Source organism: Perca flavescens, chromosome 19 (genome assembly GCF_004354835.1).
Source record: "Perca flavescens isolate YP-PL-M2 chromosome 19, PFLA_1.0, whole genome shotgun sequence".
Lineage (NCBI taxonomy): Eukaryota > Metazoa > Chordata > Actinopteri > Perciformes > Percidae > Perca > Perca flavescens.
The window spans coordinates 14714520-14739296 of NC_041349.1; the positions used below are offsets into that span (position 1 = coordinate 14714520).

The 24777-nt window shown below is 38.0% G+C and overlaps 1 protein-coding gene across 2 annotated transcripts in view; it reads left to right on the forward strand.

Annotated features, from left to right (window-relative positions):
- Window positions 1-24448, forward strand: part of casq1b (calsequestrin 1b) — a 31404-nt gene extending 6956 nt beyond the window's left edge. The window contains exons 2-12 of one of the 2 annotated variants that reach the window (XM_028564017.1): window positions 13572-13604; window positions 15671-15764; window positions 16704-16804; window positions 17904-18015; window positions 18119-18192; window positions 18457-18587; window positions 21090-21135; window positions 21279-21333; window positions 21462-21562; window positions 21858-21932; window positions 22999-24448. In XM_028564017.1, coding sequence (XP_028419818.1) covers window positions 13572-13604; window positions 15671-15764; window positions 16704-16804; window positions 17904-18015; window positions 18119-18192; window positions 18457-18587; window positions 21090-21135; window positions 21279-21333; window positions 21462-21562; window positions 21858-21932; window positions 22999-23319 — 1143 coding nt within the window. In that variant the 3' untranslated portion in view covers window positions 23320-24448. The remainder of the gene's footprint in view (window positions 1-13571; window positions 13605-15670; window positions 15765-16703; window positions 16805-17903; window positions 18016-18118; window positions 18193-18456; window positions 18588-21089; window positions 21136-21278; window positions 21334-21461; window positions 21563-21857; window positions 21933-22998) is intronic. The other variant, XM_028564018.1, reaches the window with a different exon arrangement.
- The last annotated feature ends 329 nt before the right edge of the window (window positions 24449-24777 follow it).

Genomic DNA, 24777 nt, shown 5'->3' on the forward strand with positions numbered 1-24777 from the left:
CAGACCAAATATTATGAAGTCATCCAAAGATATGATTAAAGTCCAATAGGCAGGTCAAAATTAACTGACACTTAAAAGTAGTATAAGAAATATGAAACATGTTGGTCCCCATTTTAGAGACAAGCTGGTACTGAACATCAACTCAACATCTTTCTGACTTGTCTGCTGTCTTCATTCTCTCTTTCTTTTTCTCTGTTTGAACTCTGACCTTTGGCATATAGCATACTGGTATTGCCCATACTCATCCATCACTGCAATGCACACAGCTCAGATTGCAGTGATCTTTTACTTGCCACCCTCTCTGCCACCCTCACATTGTTGCTAAGGCACCCTGTGTACCCAAGGGGGGAAGTCTCTCTCCACAACCCGTACCTCCTATGCCGCCATTTTGATGCTAACAGGCCATCATCTTCCATTAGCATTCCATTGACTGCCATTCATTTTGACGTCACTTTGACAGCGAATAACTTTATATCTGAAGCGTGTAAAGACTTTATTTGAAACACAACAATGTATAAAAGGTTCCATTACCTTGTATCTCATGTTATGGCTCCGTAGCAGACATTCTTGTAAAAATAGGCTAATGATTGTGTCATAACAACGCAACTTACTGTCACATAGTAGAGGAATTTCCGTATAGTACAGGAGAAGCTCGCAGGCAGTTTCGACTAATCTTAACTAGCATGTTAGTTAGCAATAATTAGCCTTTGCCTATGTTATCTCCTTACATATACCTACGCTCTCTGTCTCTGTAAGATTGGGAATGATTGAGATTTATCTTGGCACAGCTACCAGAAGACTTCCAACTTTCAGACAGGTTGCTCACGTCACATATACGTACGTCTTCAACCTCAGCTGGAGGCTGCGCAGTAACGCTCAGCCATCACCAGAAAAGTGTTTCTAATATTCTTCACTGGTCTACGTCCATAGCAACGGGATCTGTTGGTCCATTTATTTAACTATCTATGTGTATACAATTACCTTATTTATTTATTATTATGACGTAAGCAAGTCGATTATACAGTTCGAGACAGATAAGAAAAAGAAGAGAACATTAAATCAAATATATAGCACCACATAACTGTTAAATGATGACATAACATGGCAAAGATATAATCATCCAGCATGTAATTATTTCTAACATGCTGTCATCTTTATGTAACGCCATCAGACAACTTAGACGGTCGGCTGAGCATTTCCAGACGGAAATATTTAAACAACTATTGGATGTATTGCCATGGAATTTTGAACAGTTATTGATGCTTCCCTAATGGTGAAGCTTACTAACTTTGGTGAACCCCTGACTTTTCCTGTAGCGCCACCATGAGGTTTTTTTTGTGAAATATCTCAACAGCTATTTCATGGATTTGCCATGAACTCTGGTACACATGTCACCAACATGAATTGGAATCACTTTGGTAAATAAACTTTTTAATCAGGTTTTCAGATTCTTTTATTTAAATTATCATAATATAAAAAAAATCTTTTTTTTTACAAAATAAAACATAGTAACATAGTAATCTTTTTTTCAATTTAATTCTCTTATATTAGTTTTTTAATATAACAATTTATAACTCTAATTCTTAATTTGTAAATATGTTCAATACATGCATACTGTATACTGTATATTCTCTATCTGGGATCTCTGGCTAAAAACAATGAGAACTTCTGATTTAGAGACATGGTCAAGTCAAAATGACTTGGTTTATCAGCTAACCCAAATGAAATTCTGCTCTTCAGTATATACACCTTTGCGTAATGTCCACAGAGGGCTAAATATGTTTAAAATCCTATCCTATCAATTTCTGGTTATGGAAGTTGAAACTGTGACCTAATGCTGTCATACTGCTGCCAAAATGTAACTTGATATAAGCCACAAACCTAAAAGTGAGTCACAAAATCTGAGTTGAATGTATTTCTTGCTGCATTAGCAAAATGAACAATGATCTACTTCAAGTAGTTAAATCAAATTGTTTCTGCTTTCATTGCATAAGACCTCTTTTTCAGATCCATGAACTCATTAAACAACTCATAAACATAAATTAAACAAGCCTAAACAACATTTTTTATAATTACTTCAGGGAAATTAGGGCTTTACAGGAGGAGATGCAGCAATAAAAGAGGTTAGGTTATAGCCATAAGTATAGAATATAAAAAAATGCATTGAGTGAAACCAAGCACAACAAAACCAAATTCTAAAAAACTAATTGCATCATGAGAGCAAAATGGAAATGAAAGTGAAAGTAAAATATAGTGTTAAAGAAACAAAAACTCAAAATGGAAGCAGCAGAGGCTGCGATATCAAGCTACAAGCAACGAAAGCACGGGAGCCTACATTTCCAACAATGCACCACATTACTATTTTTCATTATCATCGGGTCAAAATGACTTGGGTTTATGATCAAACTGTTGATCCCCCTATGAGCCTAATTTGCTAATTAACAAATGTAAATCCATTGTCATTGTGAGCATGTTAGCCTGCTGACGCTAGCATTTAGCTTAAAGCACTGCTGTTCTTACAGTATGTACAGCCTTACAAAACTGCTAGTGTGGCTGTAGACTCTCTTATGGAATTTCATAGAAAATATTCACAGCTGTATGAAAAAATATTTTATGATTTGAATTTCTATATTTAGCAGACCTTTACAGAACAGTGCTGTGACTGGAACAGTAAAATACATCTTATTCCATTGATCATTATATTGCCAGAAGACAATTGATGGTACAAAGTCTTCCTGTGAGAGAAAGGCGAAAGGAAACGAATGCTCGAGGCTGTTTCTTCTCCCTTTTTAACCCCTCAGGTCGCATGCCATTATGTTAATAACTAAGAAAGGTGGCAGGTGCACACAAGGCAATTTAAAACACAGTCACATAATGTGCAGGGAATCTTGGTGGTTTGAAGGAGAACACTGCTTTGTCTTTTCTAATCTCCTTCTATCTACTGAGGGATCTGGGAAAAGGTCAGACTGTCGCTGTGGTAACCGTGATCCAAACTGACTGTTGGAGCCCTCCTCCTTTCACCGGCACACTCCATTTCATGCTTACATTTTTAATAGTACTGGATGGTGTTGATAGAGAGAGAGAGAAAGAAGGGGGATCATTTTGTATGTGCCCACTGAATCACCTCAATTTGTCAATGCTATGGCCACTGTTTGATGCTCCTCTGGTATAAATAAAACATTTGAACTTGAATTTAATCAAATGTATAGAGATGATAGAGATTTTCAAAATAAGATAAAGATTTTAAAAAAAGACTCACAGTTTATAATTGTTTAAGTTGTGCATCCTAACAAGTCCCCTTCAGTGTGATCTGTGGCTCTTCTGCTGCACTGGACATATACATAAATGTTTCATTTTTCAACATAATCCTGTTTCCAAGTGGTAACATTTCACTGTATCTGCACAAAGGTGAAGATTCTACTTATTTGGCTCCCAACAGTTGATTACTAAATATTTCAAAATCTAAAATAATTATCTATGAAATACTGTCCCACAATGTCTGAATATCTCAGTTTATAATGGCATAATTTGCTCTGTGTGTATCTTTGAACAAATCCCCCTTTTGCTTATTCTAAACAGATGGTAATGGACTTGAAATGGATTGTTTGCTATACCACTATATCACGTTTACAGCCATCATGTGTGCATTCAAGACCCCTTTTACAAAATACTTGTTTTTAAAAGACTCAGCCATCTATTCTCTGTATTGTAACCTTAATATGTCGTCAGTCGGCTGATGTTGTTAGCAACCAGGCTATTGAAAACTCTGTCAGGCTCCTCCCAGTCTTGCTGCTGCTACTGTAAAAAGAGAACAAGATAAGCCAGTTTTGCAATCCTCAGTGGACACAAAGTGTAAATCAGGGTCAGTATTTACTCGTATGTCCCCCGGGGCATTTCCATCCCCTGTGAACTTGACAGGCAGCCAGATAACTGGCATTGAGTCTGATTTTAAGCGACGACATTGACACGCCACGTTCAGAATGCATAAGTCGCATCAGATCTCATTACCCCGATTTATCTTGGACCAGGCTGGGCCAAAAGGCCAAGTCCCCGTGGTCCTTTTACATCATGAACTCCTGATGAGGTACTTTAGCTTTAAACCACTTTAGTTCCTCCAGGATAAACTGTGAGTCTTTCCAATATCGTAAAGCTCCCTTTACTCTGCATAGTCCAGAATTCTCATCCTCATTCAAGTAGCACAGCTGTCATTAACATTCCCCTCCCTTAAGTGACACTGCTGTCAAGTTGAGTGAGAGCAACCTCACATCTTTATGGATCTCTCCTCTTACCTTCCTCTGGATGCATCTCGACCCCCGCAATTAATCGTGTGAAAGAGGCACTAAATTAAGATCTACTTCGTCAGATGTAATGTAATGTTAATGTTGTTTAATGTAATTAAATATGACGGGTTATGTTTGGATAACGTGTCCTTGGTTTGTTCCATCTCAAAATCCACCTATTGTTTGAGGATTCATAATAGAAGATTTTGCCCATTGATTTCGAGGGTCTCAGCTGTTGTTAAAACTGTATTGCTGCCTGATGCACTGTGTCACAATATGGATCAATGTTAAATGCTTTATTTGATAATGCTAAGCTATCTCACGTATTATTTTTTACATCTTTCGCCCATTTCTTTTTTCCTAAATATCTCATTAATCTCAGGCATGACTGTGTATCTTTGTGATAAGTATGACCTGAGGACACTCAGTAGAATTTGAGACCTTACTTGTATTTTTGTGTTTTGTACAGATTGAATTTGATGAACTGCATTTCTCATGTTGATTTATTGTACCAGAACTCTATCAGGCAGGCAGTCATCTCTTCATCCTCTCTTGGATAAATTAAATGAGATATTTTGTATGATTTTGTAAAATGTATTTTAGAACACCTCATAGTGAAAGCAACCCCCCCTACATATGAATAGTGTTGTAAATTTGCATAAGAATCCCCTACAGAGTACATCTGCACATCTGCAATCTAGTTTGGTGAAAAACACTTAATGGCTTCATCATCGCTCGTGCTCCATCAAGCAGCTGTCGACTGCACTGTACCTGGAATTGAAGTGTGGCTGCAATTGAGAGGAGTGGCTCATATCAGCTAACCCAAATGAAATTCTGCTCTTCAGTATATACACCTTTGTGTAGTGTTCAAAGAGGGCGAAAGATGTTTAAAATCCTATCAAAGTTGGCATGGAGCAGAGTTTTGCAGTGTGGTCAACATGAACAGTTCACTGATGTGATCTTGGATTTCTGGTTATGGAAGTTGAAACTGTGACCTAATGCTGTCATACTGCTGCCAAAATGTAACTTGATATAAGCCACAAACCTGAAAGTGAGTCATAAAATCTGAGTTGAAAGTATTTCTTGCGTCAACGACGATCTACTTTACTATAGCTAAATTGAATTGTTTCTGCTTTCATTGCATAAGATGTACCTCTTTTTCAGATCCATTAACTCATTAAACAACTCATAAACATGAATTAAGCAAGCCTTAACAACATTTTTATAATTAATTCAGGGAAACAGGGCCTTTGCAGGAAGAGATGTTATAGCCATAAGTATGGAATATGGAAAAAATACATTGATTGAAACCAAACCCACAGAACAAAAATCTCAAAAACTAATTTCATCATGAGAGCAAAAGGGAAATGAAAGTGAAAGTAAAATAGAGTGTTAAAGGCAGTGTTGCCACAGTTACTTTGAAAGATTACTTGATTTTAAAAGTAACTTAGTTACTTTACAGAATACTTGATTTTAAAAGTAACAAAGTTAGATTACGAGATACTTTATTAGTTACATTCAACAACTGCCGACAACACCCCCACAGCCTCAACATAAAAATGACAACCGGTTTACTGTGAGGCAGCTTGGCGTTGCCAGTATAGGGATCTGGTTAATTATGGCACGAAAGAGAGCGAGTCAACCTTGTTTAAGGGCAGCATTTCCGCTACAACATACTGCCTGACCAACTTCTTCAACTCTCCCTCACTTATTGGTTTTGCACCGAAGACCAGCTTTTGTTGTTTGGGTGGTGGGGGACCTTCTTCTCTCTGCTTTGCTCCACCTGCTGGGACTTGCTCTGTAAGTTTGAGTGCAGCGCTGCGACTCCAAATGTTTCTTCAAATTTGACGTAGTGTTTTTGTAGCTAGATAGCACTTTGTCGCCACCAGCACAGAGTGTAGCCTACAACGGACCTTAATATTGCCATCTTTAGCTGACACAAACTCAAAATAGTGACTGTATTTCCAGCTAGAAAACGTGCATCTCTCTCCTCCCTCCATTGTTGTTTACGTTTGTGTCGCTGCGTGGTACAAGTGAACTGTCCACATGCTGAAAACGTGACGTGACTTCACTCCCCGACACACAAGAAGAAATTAAAAATATATATTTTTACTAAGGAAAATGACAAAAATAGTAACGCACAGTGACTTGGATAAGTAACTTTAATATGATTACTGGTTTGGAATCAGTAAAGCGTTAGATTACTCGTTACTGAAAAAAGTGGTCAGATTAGACTAACGGTTTACTAAGTAACGCGTTACTGGCATCACTGGTTAAAGGGATATTCCAATTTGTTATTGCACTTCCATAAAGACAAAAAACAAAAAACAAAAATTCAAAATGGAAGCAGCCGAAGCTGAGATATCAAGCTACAAGCAACAAAAGCACGTGAGCCTACATTTCTCACAATGTACCACATTACTATTTTTCAATAGACCCCATCTGCCTCCTAAATGCCCACTTTCATTACATCGTCATACACGATATGAAACATGTTTTATCTCACTCGCGAGATATGACATAAACCTGAAGCCATACCTACTTCTTTAAAACTTTTAAGTCCTTTCAGAGCCACAGACAACATTACACAACTATAGTTCTCCTTGTGACAAGTTAACTGAACACCATATGTACAACCATGGAGCTCCCCTTAAACTAAGTAAGTGCACAGATACAATATTGGTGCATGGCTTACAAATGTGCAGTAAAGACAGAAATAAAATGAGGAGAATACATTAAATAGGAAAATAAATGATACAGTGGTAATTGCAAGATGTATCTCAAATCAAATTTAGCAGAGGTGGGAGCTTCGCAGCTCACTGAGGGACCTGTCAGCAGCTCCCAACAACAGGCCAAAATAGTTAATGGCAGAGAGCCTGCATGCTGTCTGTCCTGCTAAATTTACAACCTGCATCTTTCCCACTCACCCCGACTGCTCCCACCCCAATGTTGACTGACTGCCTCCATATTAAAACCCAATCAGTTTTGTCCAAGAACACTATATTGTGTACATACTGTGTTTGCACCCCCTGACATTCAGTGTATTACAGTATACATACTTTCTTGCTGTAATTACTTATAAATGACCCTGCTGTTCTCCCTTTCGCCCTCAACATAACATACATATTATTTGTATGCTGTTTCCATTGAATATTCTTTTCTGCTTCCCCCCCTCCTCCATTATTTGTATTAGGGAATGTCTTCATATCACTTATTCATGGGAGAAAAATGTCAAGGAAATGCAGGGAATAATGGGGTATCATGAAAAATTTAAATGTGAATTTTTTTTGGACGTTGAAACCATGACTTACATCTCTATTCCACAAAGAGATGGTCCCTGAATAAAGATAGCACGGAGAGCACAGTGCATAAGTGCTTTACGTCACCATGTGTAAGTGAACATGCCATATCTGCTTCTGGGTATTTTATTTTCCCTTTTATAATTTCATAGAGCTGCAACTGCTGTATTTTACAGCACATGTATCATATTAACATGAAGCACAGGTTTAATTTAAGAGACAGGTGCTAAAAGTGCTAAAACAGTGCTAAAATTAAGAGTTTAAGAGGGTGAATGCAGATATATTCAGACAGACAGTATGAGAAAAATATTGTTTTTTGTAACCAAAATTCAAGCATAAACCTGACAATTAGCATGATATGAGACCTTTAACGATTGCTCCATTCCATACCCCTTTTTTAAAGCAGACATTTTGACTTGAAAAAGCACAAGTTCAAATGTCGCAGTAAGTCATGACAGTGTGACAGTGAGCCAGCATGCACACTACCAGGACCCTGAAACTGTAGCAGCTAAATGGAATTCAGCCACCATTAACTTCATTATTTGAAAGTATTTTTTGTTTGTGAAAAAGGCCTATTGGGGTATGTGACTGTATGTGTTTGCTGACTGATGTTATTTACTGGGACATTCAAATGCAATGTAGCAATCATTATTTGTTATTAGTTGCACATGTACATTTCTAAAAATGTAAAAAAAAAAAAAAAGATTATTAGCCTACATAATATCACTGAAATACAAATCAATGCACGCCCCCCATCAAATTTAAATTACCTAAAAAGAACACATCTTCTTGTCCTTTAGAAAGTGTGTTGCATTTAAAAACTGCTGGCTTTGTGTGACTCACAAAAACAAGCTTGACAAATGCAGGAGTTTATTAGCTGAGATTGTTATGCAACATGTTTGTAATATGGTTTATTGCTGTCAAATTGAGTCATTCACAGATGGTCCCAGACACTTCTGTCCTCACAGTTTGTTGGAGTGAATCAGCTTGTGTGCCTGTGACTTCTCTAAAAGCGCAGAAAAAAGTAAAAAATAATAAACTCTAAGTAAAAAAAACAAAAAACAGAGGAGATTTATAGAGATTTATTACATATATATAATCTGTAAAACATTTAAAAACACAGCATCTTATTTCTGTGCATAATCCTGGATCAGCCTTTTTAAAATAGTGCAGTTATGCTAGCTGGCAGCAAGTCACAGCATGTGGTTTGTACACTTCTGTATCTGAATCTTTCATGACCACCCTGGCGCAGTGTTATGTAACAGCCTGGTGTAGAACGTCCTGATGTGTAACAGCAGTCATTATTAATTTACTCCCTGGCTGGGGGGAAAAGCTGGCTAAAATTCCTATTTTGCACAGATACCAGGCCACCTGCTCATATAGGAAGATGGGAAATGTTGTTGCTTTGATAAACTTTTAATGTTTCTTCATTTTACTGATTCAGCAATTTTTGGGGGTACGAAATGTTAGAGACAGTTTGAGAAAGATGATTTATTTCCGTTTTTTTTGTTGGCTGTATTACCTACTAGTTTCTGTGTGGGCTTTGAAGTTAAAGCAATAATGTTTTTGCATTTTGTTTTGTGTTTTTGTGCTAAACAATACGTTAATGTTGCACTATCAACATAACAATGTAGATTTTTCAAATGCATTTGCAGACACACCATTACATAAACAAACAACATTACATGCAACAATATATTTTACAGCCATAAAACAGACAAGTTTTCATTACATCTCAAAAAGTCTATGTGATTTTGTACCATATAGAAATCAATGGACAGCAATAGCTGCCTGGTAGATCACATTCATAAGTATACCATTTTTTTCCTAATTTATGGATCCTTTTTGGACAATGATTGGCAATAAGATAAGATTCCGTTTCAAGTTTTCAGAAAAATCTGAAACTTATCCTACTATTATTTTGATTATTAATATTTGATTTAAAAAAGGGAAATTAATTAATTATAATTATGTACAACATCTAGACGTTGTACACTGAAAACAGTAATGTAAAGTGTTCATGATTTAGCATTATTCTTGCAATCTAAAACTTGCAATATGCAAAGTCACCAGATTACATGCATTAATGGCACAAGTAAAACCATGTTAACACATATGCACACTGTACACATAACAGTATGCACACAAGTACATGCACTCTCCTTCACAGCTCTGAATAATTAGATTTTTGGTCGCAAATAAAAATGACAACAAGGCCAACTGCAAAGCTAGCTGTTTCTCTGCAGCTGGTGCTATTACCGTCTGAGTGTGTGCTAGTGTCCCTGGGGTTCTCACAGAGGGACTTACATCATAAGGTGACACACATACACATGTGTGACTCAGTAACTGCTCAGTTGTTCACTTAAGAAACACACAAGGCCTACATGGGAATGTATGACCAAACAAAAAGAGATTTAGACCAATGATAGAGAAAGGAACAGCACAGCAAGTTGTTTTACATTGATGGTTTATTCAGCCCTTTTCAAAGCCCCAGTACTGGCCCTGGGAGGGTGAATGACACAGAAGGACAGTGCTGAGTGGATGGATAAATAAAAAAGATCAGGCTTATTTCCAGTATCTCTTCTGGTACATGGTTTACATGGACATGACAAATTCTACCAGTACCAATTCTGCCTTACTTTTTTTTTTATATAACAGGTGAAATGTGTAACTTACCCTTGTTTAGAGGGAGTTTTTCCTCGCCACTGTCGCAATAGCCATTTATAATGCTTGCTCTTGAGGGAATTACTGTAATTGTTGGGGCTTTGTAAATTGTAAATTATAGAGTGTGGTCTAGACCTACTCTATCTGTAAAGTATCTCGAGATAATTCTGTTATGATTTGATACTATAAATAAAATTGAATTGAATTGAATTGAATTGTTTCAGGTAGAAACGTTTTCAGTACTTTTTGTCAAGTCAAATGTATCTACTCAGTAGCATTAACACCTGTCACTCAAGTCCAGTTTTACCAAAGTAACCAAAATATAGGCTAACCTGCATTGAGTAGTTTTTAGGAAGGATATATATATTATTACTATATTCCAACAAATTAGGGGTGGGAATCACCAGAGGCCTCACGATACGATATCATCACGATACGATATTATTGCGATTTCAAACATATTGCAATATTCTGCAATATATTGCAATTTATTACCTTTTTTACAACTTCAAATTTTTCCCAATTTCAAATGATGTCTCCAAAAGGAAACTTTGTCAACATCTGTTTTATCTAAAAAGATGCATTTTTTTATTTTTTTATATCTCACTTCAATTTTATTGCTGCAAAATGGGATTGTCAAGCAGACAAACTGACCAACACATACTGTATATAATAAAAGATCGAGCCTGACGTGGTCATACTCAGATTCTAGTCAGAATGTGACCTCGAATTTTGTGGGCGGGGCTAAGTTCGGCTGGCATCCAGGCTATAAAAGATCAGTATTGCCACGGAAAATATCGCAATACTATGCTATATCAATTTTCCCCCCAACAAATGTGACCCCTCTACTGCACTGCGAACCTGCCACCCTTGCCTATAGCTCATCATATGGTGCCATATCCGTGACCCAGAGCATGTTTTTAACAACTCACCATGGCTCTCTGCCCTCATCTTGTGTCACCTGACAAGCTGACACTGACTGGGCATTGGGAGATGAAGCCAAACGATTACACTGCTGACCTCTCACTTGGCTCCACGCACCTAGATTTTTTAGATGGGGTCGGGATGATAGCAAGGGGAACAGATGAGGAAGGGGGAAGGGTTGTCTTAGGAAACTGCTGTAAGTCAGGACAAAATATCCAGATGGTCACAGAGAGTGGGAAAGAAAGGAGGTACTACAGAGTGAGAAGAACACCAGAAAGCAGAAATGAGAGATGTCAGCGGGAGGACAGAACTAGAAGCAGATGATGGCTGTGAAGTGTTAACGTGCGTGTCAAATGTCTTCTTCCATTCATCAGCAGCCAAGTCTGCCGTCCCCCCCTTCCCTTTCCACGGCCATTTCTATATGTAACAGATCTTCTTTTCTGCTACTCAACATGCTTTCTTACACACCCTTATAAAGCTGTGGGACTCCTTGCTTCGCCTCCACCCCACTGCAGGCACCCACAACTTCACCTCTCTTATAAATACCCCAGTGTTACTAATATCGTCATGCCCTGTGGTAAAAGGGAGGGGAATATAGTTTTGGACAAACAAAGTCCTACACTTGACAATTCGATTTGGAAAATAGATGTTGTTATATTATCTTTGGCGTTTTGTTGTTGTCAATTCTTTGAACACACTCTTGCAGTAGTAGTGTTTTTTTAATGTTTTTATGAGAAAGTTTGACTTTAATTAATTCATGCAATGCAATGGTTAAGGCAATCTACTACAGAAGATCATGCAAAAAAATGCAAAACTACATCCTGATTTAGTTCCTATTCTATGCACCACAAGCAGAAGTTTTGTATAAAGGGTAATTTGTGCCTGAGGTCAATATAAGCAACAGCAGATTTTATTAAAGTGCTCATATTATGCTCATTTTCAGGTTCATAATTGTATTAAGAGGTTGTACCAAAATAGGTTTACATGTTTTAATTTTCAAAACACAACCTATTTTCACCCTGTGTGTTGAGCTCTCTGTTTTAGCTACAGAGTGAGGCATCTCACTTCTGTTCCATCTTTGTTGGGAGTCGCAAATGCACAGTAGCTAGGTAAGGACAACTAGCCATTAAGAAGCAGAGTATGAGGGGCGTGCCACGCTAGCAGCTAGGTGAGCATTATAATGTGTGTTACAAAGTGATGCACGTTTGTCACGGAAGTAAAGGCTGGACTACAATAGAGCTGTTTGGAGCAGTTTGTGAACAGTGTTTTCTGTTGGAGATGGTAAGTCCCTTTGGGGTGGACTTTGGGCTTTTTCACTTTGTAAACCTGTAATGTGCATAAAAAAAGACATATAACACAATAAAGGAAAGGGAAGCAGAGAAAAGGGAAAAAGCTAAAAAGCATAATATGAGCACTTTAACGTTGCTCCATCCACTAATTGCAGATTCAAATAAACATGTTTTCAAAATGGTTATTTCTCTAACTTGACACTCTTTTGCTTCCAGGCAGCGTTTGAAACAATTAAGAATAATCTAATTACTCAATCACTAGTGCATGCTACACTCAAAACTATTTAATAATCGTCTGATTTCTTGTGTTAAGCTCCTATTCACAATCAGTTAGCATTACCTCAGGACCTCCAATACTGTTTTATTCAAATCTACTATTTTTCTAATACTATTAATCTCCATTTTTGCATTATGATGGAAATAAAACAGAACTTGTAAATGTCCTCAGTATCTTAGTATTATCTCTGTTAAAAGAAAAAGAGGAGAAGAGGATAGGAATGGAAGGGAGAAACAAGGATACCTTTTTATATCACTATACTGTAATTGAACAAGAAATTGTTGGGATGCGAGGTGATTAAGATTAAGCAAACCAGCTGCATTGGAAATAACATGAGGTCCTCAGGTAAGGATAGTAACACTTTCCTTTAAGTCCCCCTATTTAGCATTTACAAGTAGTATATAAACTGGAAATAAATGGTTAATAACTCATTATAATGTAGTGTAAAGCAGATATAAGTGATATAAGTTTATACATGTATACAAATGAAGGCTGCTGCATAATTAATGACAATAACATGTTTTCAATGGATAAGCTATATTTGCTGACACATACTGTATATTAATAAACACACAAATAAAATGTTCTCATAGCTCCGTACACTATTATGAAGTGTTACATTATTACATGTATTCATACTCCTTATGAATGTTAAATAAGGGCACTTATAGTAAAGTGTTGTCCATTGTTGTGTGTAAACGGGGCTTTATAAACCAAGTACAATCTCAGTGTTTAAGTTTGGACCTATTTTGTCTCCTGTGAAGGCCACTCCCATTTGTTGTAAACCTGGAGGCTGTGACTATTGTGCCTTGCCCTAAAGCGTTACCTCTTCTTGCAGTTGATCACAAGTCAAGCAGCACTTATCTTTCAGGTATGTCAAGGTCTGCCCTTTTTGTGTCTGTAAAGCTGGGCTGCAAAACACAGATTCTTCTGCCGCTGCAGGATCTGCCGATTGTTCTCTTCCACTCCTTGACTGCAGATATCACAGAGAGATTCAACTGCTTTCAAAGTCCAGCAGCAGCAGCAGGAGCAGCTTGGGCTGTGCCAGTTTGAGTCATAGCAAGCTGATTTACCTGTGAAAGAGAAATGGAAGATTGTTTCAAAAAGGCTCCCATCTAATCTATTAATCAAACTTTAACATCCATCCATCCCTCCTCCCACCCATTCATCCATCAATGGTCGTAATGGGTCACTTCACCCAAATTACAAAAATCATATTTTCTAATTTACTAGTGCTATCTAACATTGCAATTAGTTTTATGTGCCAAGATGTTATACTGTCTATACTGTATGGTACAGCTCTGCTCGACTCTCTTTTTTTTGGTACCAGTACTTTTGTCTTTTAGTTTTCCACTGTCAATAGTACCCCTTGAGTGTGAGTGGCATTATCAGGTGATCGTTATAACGACACTATGTGAATCTGCAGTGACATAATGAGTAGAGTGAATTAAAATATTGTTGTCCCTAGTGACAGTAGCTATTGCGTCGAGTAATGTCGTACCATGCAATGGAAAAACAGCATTAGTCTTTAGAATTCCTCCCAATTCCAACAGAAGTGGATCGTATTTTGTGCTGCTCATAACATTGAAAACTTACATAAAACCTGAATAGTCTCAATTGAAAACAGTTGAGAGTGAGGTATGTGGGATTATTTTCTTGAAGTTTTAAGAAGCACAACATGAAACCACATTCACCTCCATTGTATTGGTGGGACATAATTCAAGGAAACGGGTATCTTAAAGGTATAGTTTGCCATTTTGGGAAATACACTTATTTAATGTCTTGCAATGAGTTAGATGAGCTAAGCTAACTGGCTGCTGGCTGTAGCTTTATACTGAAAAGACAGATATGACTCTTCGCATTGATGTGTATTTCCCAGAATACTGAACTTCAAGACTTCACCAGCTAAAACTATCTATCAGGACAACTAGACAGAATATTTTTTTCTGATTTGGGTGAATTTACCCTTTAAAGTAAAAGAAGCCTTACCCTGAATGGAACATTTGATATCACCTTTTCCATTGCGATTATCTTGCTTTAGTGTTTCAAGGCAAATACGCCAACGCTCCTAACCAGATTAGAGAAAAATTGGCCATGGGTCCAAACATGAGCTAATGTCTCTGGACTGTGGAGACCAAAAGAATGGATGGCATTAAAGATTGCCTGTGAAGAGCAGCATAACACATACTCTACCAAACTATACATACTGCAAAAGCTAACTGTTGCTGGTGCTTTGGGGTATTTGGCCACATATGGATGTCACTGTACAACCCTATTCACAATGCTGCTTTGCTACATAATGCTTTTCACTCACAAGTCTAACCTCACATTCCAAGGGGCAATCATCTTTTTCATACTCTACAAATGCTAAAGCAATAAATTGGAGAGCAAATTAGCATTAAAAATTGAAAATGGTAGTGTGTTGTTGTATACAACTATGAGAAATACAGTTAATTTATTGCTTAAGTCTGTATATTTACAGTATGTATGTGCATGTATGCAGCAGCTTGACTCTGGCTCCTCTCCTTTCCACCACACCTGTTGCAGCGTCTCTTCCCCTCAACATAGTTGGCTCAAGTTCTGCCCCTCTTGTTCTTCTGGAAACCCCGCTGTCTGTACTCCTCTCACGCCGGCTATGAGGGCTGTCAATTGTTGGTTTCGGTTTCACTCCGATTTAGAAAGTGCAAGGCAGCAATCCAAAGCTTTTGCTTTTAAGGCCTTGAAATTAAGATGAAATGCCAAGGGATAACATGTGTGAATGAAACTGAAAGTATGTTTTCAATGGAGTTCTCAGATTAGGAAATGTCTATCATGGGTAGCCCAGTGGATTGCTAAGATCAGTCAGATATAGAAGCAGCACTCATGTGATACTAAATACAACGTTCTCTTTCTTCTTCACTACCCCACCCCTCTCTCTCTCTATGTCTCTCTGCCCAGCTTGCAGCCCAAGTTCTGGGTGATTTTGATGATGAGGACATTGGATTCGGCCTGGTGGATGAAAAGAAGGACTCTGCTGTTGCCAAGAAGCTTGGTAAGCTTGCCAAGCATTGACAGAGACCTTGCTGATGAAAACACGCCTAATTGTCAACGATACCAACAGAAAAAAAAATCTTTGGCTCAGTGTAAATCATCTCTTTCCATCACCACATTTCTCATGGTCTCTCCTGGTGTTCTCAAAGAATAGGGCTGAACGAAAGTGCTACTCAGCAAATTCAAGGTTATCTTTATTGTCCCACTTGGGGAAATTAGTTTTGCAGCCAAGGTTCACATAAAAAATAAATAAATAAATAAAAAGACAAAATCAACGACACAATAAATCCTAGAGCTAGAGCAGGGAAATGGAAATTCATACCAAGTGCACAAGAGTGCAAATATATGTTCAACTGTAAAAGGGAATAGCAAGAAATGCAGCTAGAGTGCAATTTGTTATTAAGCATATTGATGGCACTTGGGGTGAAGGAGATGTGATTTCTGCAGATTTAACATGTACGTCTTTATTCCAGTTCAGTTCTATAGTCATTTAATCCATATTTACTCTGGATTTATGGGGAGTTAGTTTTAATAGGAATTTGGGTACAATTTATTTATTTATTTACATAAATTATACAGGACTTTCTGTTAATTTAATGTAGCACCCAGTATGTGTGCCTTTATGGACACATTTGAACTTTAACTTGCCCAGTGTTACTCCATGGCCACATATGAATACATTAATAAATAACTTACAAAACAAAATTAAACTCTAATAAGTTTTAAAATATGTTAATATTAAATGGGATTCAACATGTAGTAATGCAATGATAGACAATAAATGTTAAACAAGACTGCCCTCAAGTGTTGACCAAAGATGTCACAGCTTCTTTCAAACAACATGTGCTGCAGCTGTAAACAGTATGAGCAGTACTTATTGTATAAAAGAACAATCAGGCACATTAATGTTACCCACTGACATATTCTTCTTTCTCTGCAGGTTTTGATGAGGTGGAGAGCATCTACATCTTTGCCGACAATGAGATCATCGAGTACGATGGAGAGCTGGCAGCCGACACCCTGGTGGAGTTCCTCTATGATGTAGGTAATTTTTGGTCAATGAGGAGGGATGGTGCCAAGTACGGTAGTTGAATTCAGACTATGGTTTAGTCTAATTTCTAACTGTATACAATGCCTCAGCTTGGTCATTTGGGCTTATATCTGACATACAAGGCACCCATTCGAGTCTGTTTGAGATGCACCGGGGTTGGACGCATGCACTGTGAGATGAAATAGTATACAGAATGCCAAAGTCTGCATAGAGAAGATGCTGGGGCAGATGAATGGGTCAAACAAACACAGGAATTTAACCAGGAGACCCCTGTTTGTGTTCCGTGTGAAAGCAAAAGTCAACCCTAACCCTGTAACATACTTAACTCATGCATGTATGTATGTATGTACAGTACAGGCCAAAAGTTTGGACACACCTTCTCATTCAATGCGTTTCCTTTTTATTTTCATGACTATTTACATTGTAGATTCTCACTGAAGGCATCAAAACTATGAATGAACACATATGGAATTATGTACTTAACAAAAAAGTGTGAAATAACTGATGACATGTCTTATATTTTAGATTCTTCAAAGTAGCCACCCTTTGCTTTTTTATTAATAAGGGAAAAACTTCCACTAATTAACCCTGACAAAGCACACCTGTGAAGTGAAAACCATTTCAGGTGACTACCTCATGAAGCTCATTGAGAGAACACCTTTTTTGTTAAGTACATAATTCCATATGTGTTCATTCATAGTTTTGATGCCTTCAGTGAGAATCTACAATGTAAATAGTCATGAAAATAAAGAAACACATTGAATGAGAAGGTGTGTCTAAACTTTTGGCCTGTACTGTATGTATGTATGTATGTATGTTAAATAACAAACTTACGTATTATAACCCAAACCATGATCTTTTCCTAAACCTAACCAGGTAGTTTTGTTGCCTAAACCGAATCCTGCCCTGCACATTGAAAAATGACGCCAGAGGGGTAGCCAAAACATTAAAAATGTCCGTATGTGACGAGTTGTGAGTGAGAATGTGTTGATTGAGCACACTTTAAAGCAGACAGTAGCAGATTGCCTTATACTGCTTGTGGAATTATGTCACCCAGATATTAGGACTGATATAAAAGTCTCTTGTCAGGTGATTGAAGACCCCGTGGAGATCATTGACAACGAGCGTGAGCTGAAGGGTTTCCACAACATGGACGAGGTCATCAAGTTGGTTGGCTATTTCAAGAGCGACAAATCTCCTCGTAGGTTAAAGATTATGATCTAAAGACTGAGCTTCAAACAGATGAAACTTTAAGAAACTGTTGTTGTCAGCCTAATGATGTTTTCCTTATTTTCACCATACAGACTTCATTGAGTTTGATGACGCTGCTGAGGAGTTCCACCCCTTCGTCAAATTCTTTGCCACATTTGACCCAAAGGTTTAAATTGTTTGTTTGCGTATTGGTATGGATTGGCCTATTTTGTGCATAAAAATGTGAATTTGAGTTCATCTGAAAATCATAGGAGACTTGGCAATTTCATGGGCGTGTAATAATATAGACATTAAGTACATTTTAGGATTATATTGTTACTAGTAATGTTTAAATGTCTGTGCTGTGCTAGCAAACATCTTCAGTAATTTTTACTTTTCTTTTAACTTTGTATTTCCTGTCTGATTCTCTTCTCTATTAACATTATTTCAGATCGCCAAGAAGCTGAAGATGAAGATGAATGAAGTTGACTTCTATGAGCCCTTCATGGAGGAACCTGTCACCATTCCAGGAAAGCCCTACATCGAGTCTGAGCTTGTTGAATACATTGAGCAGCATGACAGGTGAGCATCCATGGTGTCCTTTAATCCAACTTTGGTCACATAATTTCAGTGGTGGAATGATTGTAAATAAATTGTACATGTTTATTGAGGTACACTTACGTGAGTATTTCCATTTGATGCTACTCTCTACCTATATTTATTTGAAGGAGCAGTGTGTAGAGAGTAGAGCACAGTGCAACTAACTGAATACCCCTCCCCTCCGGGGTAACGTTGTTACCCGGTTTAGCTCACGATACATCCAAAGTAGGCTAAGTTACTGTATGCAACACTTGAAATGCAACAATGCATCTCTTACTTATACTCTTATTGTATTTCACTGAGCCTACTAACACTTAGAAAATAAATCGCATTACATCAGTGGGTTAAAACTGCTTGTTGTGTGTAATTTGGACTGACACTGAGATGCATGTTGTTTGGTAACTGATGTAGCACTGCCACTATTATCTTGATTTCCACTTCAATGTTAGACTTTTTTTTTATTTGTGCCATTGTTCGGTGCATTGACCACCCATGCACCATTTGCAACTCTGGGGATTTTCTTTAATTGCTCATGCGAGATGACAAACATTTTTTTCTTGTCTCCACCTCCTAGGCTAGAAATCTAGACGCACCATAGCGGCAGCAAATGTAATTTGCAGCCATGGTCAGTCTAGCAACTCTCTGTTGGATGTGAGCTGGAAAAACCAAACTCAGGCCAATCACATCGTGTATAGAGTCGGTGGGCGGGCTTAACATAATGATGGCAGAGTTACGACGGTTCCGCGTGAATTCCCTGCTACTTGAAAACAATGAAGATGGCTGCTGCTGCTGGCGAACAGCGGTCTTTGGCCATGACTCTGGAGACTTGGAGTTAAGCTTTAGCCTGGCTCTGCCCTCCTACGTACTTCCGCTCAATTTTCATTTTCCTTCAGTACTCCTATACTCTGCGGTATATTCTTTGGTTTTCTCCAGCCAAATATTTGGCGGTCCAATCAGCAAACAGAGTGGCTGAGAATGATGACGTTGAGGATGTGCGCTAGAAAGATGCAAGTGAAGCCATTCGGTCCTGCTGCAGAATATCCAGAAGTTAAAGTCAGAGCAAGAACAATATTTGCTGAGTTGTGTTGGTGGCCATGATGTTGTGGCCATCCACCCCACGGGGTTCGGGAAAAGTTGGATTTTCCAGCTTGCTCCGTTAATGGTGAAGGAGTTGGCTAAGGCCAACGCTAGCGTTGCTAAAGCTAAATATAAGCCTATAGTTGTTGTCGGTCTCCCCTCTTGTTGCACATGCGCATGACATACGTCACGACCAAACGTTAGCGATTGGTTATGGCAGATCCAGAGTGGCTCTGGGCAGATCCAATAGTTTTAAACTTCAACAGAGTACCCGCCTTCAAGGAAGTTAACACTTGTCAATGGAGAGTGGCCAGACTCTCTGTACAAATGAAATGTACGAGAATCTGGTAGGACCAGGCTAGTTAAGCTTTTCTTTGAGAAAAGAACAAAGAATGGCGCGAAAGTCATTCTTAAAAAAATGTGTTACGGCAAAAGTTTAATCTGTCAACTAGCGTTGCTCTGGTTGGTTGTAGAGCTATCCTATTGCGTGCAGAAGGAATTTGAAAGACAGCCGTTTATCCCGCCCCTCAGATTGAGTCCTACCAATGTACCGAGTTCCCAGACCCAACATCTTGATGTGGGTCTGGCTTGTTAGGCTATCCACCTCCGTGGTCAGCACCTCAATCTCACAGTCGGTGAAGTTTTTTTCCATCTACAACGGGATAACCCGTTGTGATTGGACAAAGAATGAATCGTTGGGGTGCATTTATAGTAATTTCCATATTAATTTATGGGAAGAGGCAAGGAAGAGTCGGTGGCTCATTCACGTGCGCTCAATTTCACATTGATTGTGATGTATAAAGGAAAAGTGTTCAGGACCTGGCGTATTCCCGGTTTTAATACATGTGAATATTTCTGAGTCAAGTTTCGGCCGTACACCATCTTCTGGTATGAAAGCTGTGCAATCTTTTATACATGAGGCCCCTGGTGATGTAAAACACTAGTGTTTTTGTCCGAATCGGCTGCTAGAATCAACACAAACTGAAAGTTATATATAGCCACTTTAAATACCTTTAGTTACTTTGAAAATTTAGATTATTAATTAAAAAAATAAAAGGTCAAGCTACCCAATAGTAAAGTAACCAAAATGATTTTACCATATACAACATTAAAGTGATGAACACATTAATGCAATACTAATTATTATCCAGCAAAATATATATATATATATATATATATATAAATAAAAGATTCTCTTCATAATGCTAATACTTAAGTAGGCATTTGAATGCAGGACTTTTACTTGAAACTGATTATTTTTATACTGTGGTATTGCTACTTTTACGATCTGAGCACTTCTTCAATTGATTTACACAATCAATGCCGATAATCATTTCACATTTGAGTCAAACAAGTGTTTCTTCTCTGTGTCATTGGAATATTACATTTGATTTTTTAATGTTTCAGGCCCACTCTGAGGAAGCTTGAGCCTCACAGCATGTATGAGATCTGGGTAAGAAATCTCAAATTGCTATTTAAAAAGAGTCATCCGTTGTTGATTGTTCATTTATTTTTCTCCAATAAAACTTGGATTTCTTATCAGTCAATCTGTGGAATATAGGACATCCTCGTCTTATCCTTCTTTTGTGCTCACAGGAGGATGACATTGATGGAGAGCACATTGTTGCCTTTGCTGAGGAAGATGACCCAGGTAAACGTCTACTTTAATGCCTCTTTATACATACAGATATAGCATTGATATTATCCACACTGTGATAGCTGGATGATCAACTATCTACATAATGCTTTAGGGTGCCTGACATTTGAACTTTTCCTTAGACGGTTATGAATTCCTGGAAATCCTGAAGGAGGTGGCACGCGAGAACACTGACAACCCCAACCTCAGCATCATCTGGATTGACCCCGACAATTTCCCCCTGGTATAAATACCCCTCACTTAAACTCTATATAAGATTTATTTCAATATCATTTATGCTGCTTAACCTTAAGTTCCTTATATCTGCTTTAAAACAAAAACAACAAAGTATATACAATATATATATATATATATATATATATATATATATATATATATGTTTCATTTATAGTCTTTTTATAGCTAAGAATTTTTTTTTTACAAATTTGTCCTTATAAAATATAAAAACTACTTTGAATATCATTCATAATTGCATCAGGATATACAAGCCTTACCATCTGTCTGTATCTCTCTTTCAGCTGGTGCCATACTGGGAGAAGACCTTTGGCATCGATCTCTCTTCTCCTCACATTGGTGTGGTTGATGTTGATGATGTAAGCATCCTTTCTCACCCCTTGCAAACACCTAAAATGAAAATGTTGTTGTTTGGAGTCTTACTCGGGACAAGTGAGTAATTAAGTGTTAGACATGTGTTGTCAAAAATGCATTTGTATGTTGAAGTTTTTGTGAATCAAGTGCCACCATTCTGATACTGGAGTGTTCTCTCACTACCATGGTATGAAAGTCTTACATTTTCTGTGTCTTTGCCAAACTTTCGAAGAAGTAAAGCAAAACACTGCGCTTCATCCCAGCACTCATCCCATGAGATGAGTGCAGCACTTTGTGCTACCACATGCCACACAAACAAATTAGCGACCGGCGTTACAGACAGCTGAAAGCGCACCGGAAGTGAGGCAACCTGATGTGGTTATGGCAACAAAGAGTGAGAGGTTGTCAAGAGGACAACCCCCCCTGCCCAAATTGCCTGCGGTCAACTCATGATTGGCCAAAGAGTGTGTCTGATTGAGAGCACAACAACCAATCAAAATGCTACATTAACATTAGCTAGGTAGCTAACTTAGCGCTATGTTAAAGTGGGATTGAATAAATAGCTACCAATAAACTGACAACACATACAGCAACATTCAGTGTCCGGCCAACATGCTCCCAAAAATGGGCTTTTCCGCGTTTTGTTTCTGAAAAGCTCAGAGATTTACAACTAGAAGTGCAGCACCAAAAAGTGAGAATGCTCTAAAAAATATACTGGATTCAGCGTTTCCTCTCTATGCGCCACATACAAACTCTTTGCATTGGAAACTATTGAAAAAAGATGCTGTGCACTCAGCAAAAACGCTATGTGGACACAGGGCCTTAAGCTAGCTTTAACAGTGACTTATCTAAAAATATAGCAACGTTTTTCTTCGTCAGCAAACTATAAAAACCCAATTCAACTATTTGAAACACTATAAAAAAACACTAAAATATGTGTTGGATTCCAATCAAGATTGAATTATTCTGCGTTTTACTTATTACTTTACAGTCATTTTGAGCTGTAAACTGGGCATCGGAAAACATTTTATCATTCTGTTATATTTGAGTGACACTGCGTGTCATCGGCAGGCCGACAGCGTGTGGATGGAAATGGATGACCAGGATGACATGCCCACAGCTGATGAGCTGGAGCAGTGGATCGAGGACGTTCTGTCAGGAAAGGTCGACCCAGATGATGACGATGACGATGACGAGGATGAGGATGAAGATGATGATGACGACGATGACGAGGATGATGACGACGACGACGATGACGATGACGATGATGACGATGACGACGATGATGACGATGATGACGACGAGGATGATGATGATGATGATGATGATGATGATGACGATGATGACGATGATGACGACGATGATGACGATGATGACGACGATGATGAATAAAATTTGACCATCTTTCACTTCACTATAATATAGCCAGAAATGGCAAAATCCAAAAGTAGCAGCAGTTTTTTTTCTTCTAACATCTTGCAACAAATACACTTTGTATCCGTTTGCTTCCTGTATGGTTTCCGGTAAGGGACAAAAATAATGGCCCTATGAGAAACTTGTACTGTCAGTCAGACAAGGAGAGGATTTGCATCTCTGTTGATGAACAGGGTTGCAACTTAAAATGTTATACGTCCTTTGTTACTGTATTGAAATATGCTAATCTCTCACTTCTTTGGTTTACAATGAATGTGGGCAGCATATGAGAGGCTAATTCCCCTGACATTTTCTACCACATGTCACAGAACAGGTTTCACCCCTTTTGTCATTTTCTCCAATTAACTGTAATCCTGTTTCAATGACATGTTTTCTACTTGATGAAGAGAAGAAACAAATACTTTCTTGTACTATTTTTAAAGAGAACTACACCTAAACTCACTGGACAGTCTTAAGATTTTTACAATCTTGGAAAAGGATTAAGGTACCGGATAACAAAAAAAATACAAAATAATTTGTTTCTGCTCTCATATCAAAAATGAAAGACAAAAATATTTAAAAACCAGTGGTGTTTGTTGTTTTCATTGTTATATGAGAATCTCTACAATTTATACTTTGTGTGTGTGGTCTGCAGGCAATGAAGTTTGAGCATTACTATACCAACATACATAATTAGCAATAATAATGAGATTATTTATATCCATTTATGTGATTTGTTGTCATCAAGAATGCATACTAGGAGAAATAAGTCTTGATGTCTGAAAGTATTGAGGAACAAAGGTGAGTGTGACAGGCTACCTGAGTCTAGTGTGCGCGCGCACACACACACACACACACACACACACACACACACACACACACACACACACACACACACACACACACACACACACACACCAATCCTAGTGTGAACTAAAATGCCTCTTCAGTGCACAGAAAGAGACACATTATCTTTGCAAACAAGAGGGGCGTTTATTTGAAAAAACCTGTGACATTCTCAGCTGTATTTATCTGGTGTTGGGTATCCATAGTTCTTGGGAACTTCAGGGACATGAATATTATTGTACCAACATAAGAATCACAAACACAGAGGAGACATTTTGCATTTACATCACAGATCATCTTCTGATAAACTGAAATCAGCAGTTTCCAAGTCCCCATTCCTTTTGCCCAAATGGATGAGGGTGGTGTTCAGTCCCTTGGATCCAGCATTGTCTGTAGATCTGTTTAGCTGGTAAGCAAACTTTTAAGGTACTGGATAAGAAAAAAAATACTAAATAATTTGTTTCTGCTCTCATATTAAAAATGAAAGACAAAAATAATTAAAAACCAATGGTGTTTGTTGTTTTCATTGCTATATGAGATTCTCTACAATTTATACAGTGTGTTTGTGGTCTGTGGGCAATGAAGTTTGAG